Source organism: Galeopterus variegatus, unplaced genomic scaffold, assembly GCF_000696425.1.
Source record: "Galeopterus variegatus unplaced genomic scaffold, G_variegatus-3.0.2 Scaffold14, whole genome shotgun sequence".
Lineage (NCBI taxonomy): Eukaryota > Metazoa > Chordata > Mammalia > Dermoptera > Cynocephalidae > Galeopterus > Galeopterus variegatus.
In genome coordinates, this window is record NW_007726125.1 from 669,554 (window position 1) to 672,744 (window position 3,191).

At 50.5% G+C, this 3,191-nt stretch overlaps 1 protein-coding gene across 1 annotated transcript in view; it reads left to right on the top strand.

Moving 5' to 3' along the window:
- The first annotated feature begins 1,165 nt into the window (after window positions 1-1,165).
- The window catches only part of LOC103582441 (tubulin polyglutamylase TTLL13-like), a 13,268-nt gene continuing 11,242 nt past the window's right edge, over window positions 1,166-3,191 (top strand). Inside the window, exons 1-3 of the mRNA XM_008564059.1 lie at window positions 1,166-1,457; window positions 2,170-2,436; window positions 2,784-2,824. Coding sequence (XP_008562281.1) covers window positions 2,180-2,436; window positions 2,784-2,824 — 298 coding nt within the window. The 5' untranslated portion in view covers window positions 1,166-1,457; window positions 2,170-2,179. The remainder of the gene's footprint in view (window positions 1,458-2,169; window positions 2,437-2,783; window positions 2,825-3,191) is intronic.

Genomic DNA, 3,191 nt, shown 5'->3' on the forward strand with positions numbered 1-3,191 from the left:
AAAAAAAAAAAAAAAAAAAAAAATGGGGGGAAAAAATTAAATGGGTTTTCTTCATGATGCTACTTCTCAGCCTTTTATATGCTTTGTGAATCTTTAAGAAGGGAATTTGGACTGAAACTTTGAGTATGGAACACATATGGGATCTCAGAACTCTGGGCCCTGAGCATGGTAGGAAGTACTGATCCAGCCCAAGGCCTCTCCATCTCTTTGCTTCCTCTTGATACAGGGCCTCATATGCTAAGGGGGTTTGGACTAGATCTAATGGGAAACTTTGAAGTTTGTTGAGTAACAGATTTGCATTTTAGGAAGAATACTTGAGGTGGGGAGGATGGACAGAGTGAAGAATAGAATCAGGGAATCCAATTAAGACGTTGCTGAATGGTAGCGATTCAGGCAAGACATGATGATGGTTCAGGCCCTGGAACAGTTCCTGGAACGCTAAATGTCAACAGAATGAGAAATATGAGTGTCCTGGAAGCCAAGGGATTCCAGAGCATTTCAAGGAGAAGCATTTCATATGAAAGTATTACATGCTGAACAAAAATCAAGAAGCATGTGAATTAGAAAATGTCCATGTCTTTAAAGGAAGGAGAATTTTAAAGTGTTCTCTGAATTTACCCATACAGGATAATCTTGGGATGACAAGTGGGCTGAGTTTGGTTGGGGTGATAAGCAGAAATCAGATAAAGTGGGTGCATGTCAGGAAGAGGAGGCGACAGTGAAGGAGCACTGTGGTAAGGCGGTTTTGTTATTCCTAAATCAATGGAGCTCTGAGCTCACCGAGGTGAAAGCCTTGGAAGGTATGTGTCCTAATAACGGCTGTTCCTCTCGAGTAAAGAAACTGCTCACAGCATGGTCACTGAAAAACTGAAGATAGGCAAGCAGCTATTTGTCCTGAACACATGCTTGGCCAAATTCCGGGCTTGACCCGCGGGTTCATGGAAGGATGGAAGGGTGGTGCGAACTGGCGTGAAAGCGGGAGGACTTCACGTCCCGTGATGCGCCGGAGGAATCCGGCCTCGAGGACCGCGGGCTCTGCGGAGTTCCCCACGCCGGCCCAGAAGGCAAACGTTGTCGGCCCCGCCCAACGTGGCCTCAACCTGCCCCCAGACGGGTGTGGTTCCCGGGAAGGCTCCGCCCCCAGAACGCTTCTCCAATGGGGGCCGCCGTCGTGTCCATGGCAACGGCGGCGGCGGCGGCGGCGGCTGAATTGCTAAAGGGGGCGCCGTCGCCGCCGGGAGCTCGGAGCTAGGAGTAAACCGCGGCGGGGAGCGGGCTCCCTCTCGCGATCGGCGGGGACAGCCAGTCCTGTGGAAAGAGGACGCGGTCCCGGACGCCTAGCAGCGCCCGGGAAGAGCAGGAACGGGGTGAAGGGCGGACATGAGCGACCAGCCGAGTCCAAACTCAGGCCGCTAGGGGCGGACCCAGCAGCCTCGTAGCTCTCCTCGGAACCTCGGGTGGGCAGTGTCCACCGTGGGCTGTCCCTCCTCCGTCAGAGTCCAAGGGGTCTTAGCCATCCGGTGCCTGGCCCCAGTGTGTACACACGGGGAAACTGAGTACTGGGACAGGGAAGGGCCGGACTAGGGGACATTTGATCTTCAGCTGTATTTTAAAGCGAAGGTCCCCGCAGCGCTCCTAGCCAGCCCCCTTCCCATTCAGGAAGAAAAAAGCCGTGGTCATGGCCCCTGCCAGCTCTGTAACAACTTCTCCATGCACCCCAGTGTGTTGTACAATCCAATGTGATCCTGGATGATATGGGCTTGTCGTCAGGGAATCCACATTTCACCAGCATCCCACGCCCCCACTACCTACTTGGAAACATCCCATTCTGCAGTGGGATTGTTCTGTTCTGAAGGGGTAGCAGCATTCCCTTGTAAGACCATGAAAGTCCTTTGGGTGGATTCTTGCAGGCCTTTCGGGCCCTGGAGGGAGGTCTGATATATATTTATTTATTTATTTTATTATTATTATTTTTTTAAAAGATGACTGGTAAGGGGATGTCAACCCTTGGCTTGGTGTTGTCAGCACCACGCTCAGCCAGTGAGCTAACCGGCCATCCCTATATGGGATCCGAACCTGTGGCCTTGGTGTTATCAGCACCACACTCTCCCGAGTGAGCCACGGGCCGGCCCCCTGATATATATTTAATTCCAACCTCCCTACCCTCAGAATCTAAGAGATGGAGCCGAGTACCTGTAAGACCAGTGAATCAAAGGAAGACTATGTTGAGGAAGAGGAATCTGACGAGTGTGTTAAAGAGGAAGTTACCATCCCTTCTAACCATTCTCAACAGACACTCTCTAAGGCTGCCTACAAGGAATTTGAGAATGGAGTTCCATTATCCATTGTAGCCAAGAAAATTCCAAAGAAAATCATAGCCCCAACTGACACAGATGACTTAGAAGTTGGGAGGAGAAAGAGAAGGCGGAAACGCAGGTAACCATTTCCTGGACCCCCTCACCTGCCCGGCTTCAGTGGCTACCCCCTGGCCTCCCTTTAGTATTTGGGCTGCTGGGATCTAAGGTCTTCCCTTTATCCTGAAAAAGAAGAGAGGAAATGCTGGAACATCATTAACCTTTTGTCACAACAAAAAAATTTACAGCCTTTTGGGCTGGCTCAGTTTCAAATTTCATCATCTTTGTATCATCCTAGTCTTTCCTTTAAGTGGCTTCTAGAGAAATGAATTGTGAATGTGTTGGGTGACTCTTCATCTGGGTGCATGGCAGTCCATGATCTGTCCTTCCCTCCTACTGTGCCTGATTTCTGCTATTCCTCCATTCCAGACCCCTGGCCATCAACCTGACCAACTGCAAGTATGAAAGTGGTAAGCACGTGGCTCATCACTTACACAGTTGTGCACAAGGGGGCACCTACAGCTGTCGCTGTTACTCTGGGGATGCTTCTCCTTCCAGGCTCCCTGACCCTGCATCTTGTCAGTCTGGCTTATAACCTAACTGAGCTTCTTGGGTGTTCCCTGGCTCAGCTACTGGCAGCTGACACATTGCTGTTTCAGTTAGTCTCAGTGGTAGGGAAGGTATCTCCACAGTTAGCTAACGAGGAAAAAAATGGAGAGTCCACCATTACCCTCCCCTTCCCAGATTTTACCAGAGAAGAGACAAGGTTAAAACAGTTTTTTTGGGCCGGCCCGTGGCTCACTCGGTAGAGTGCGGTGCTAATAACACCAAGGCCAC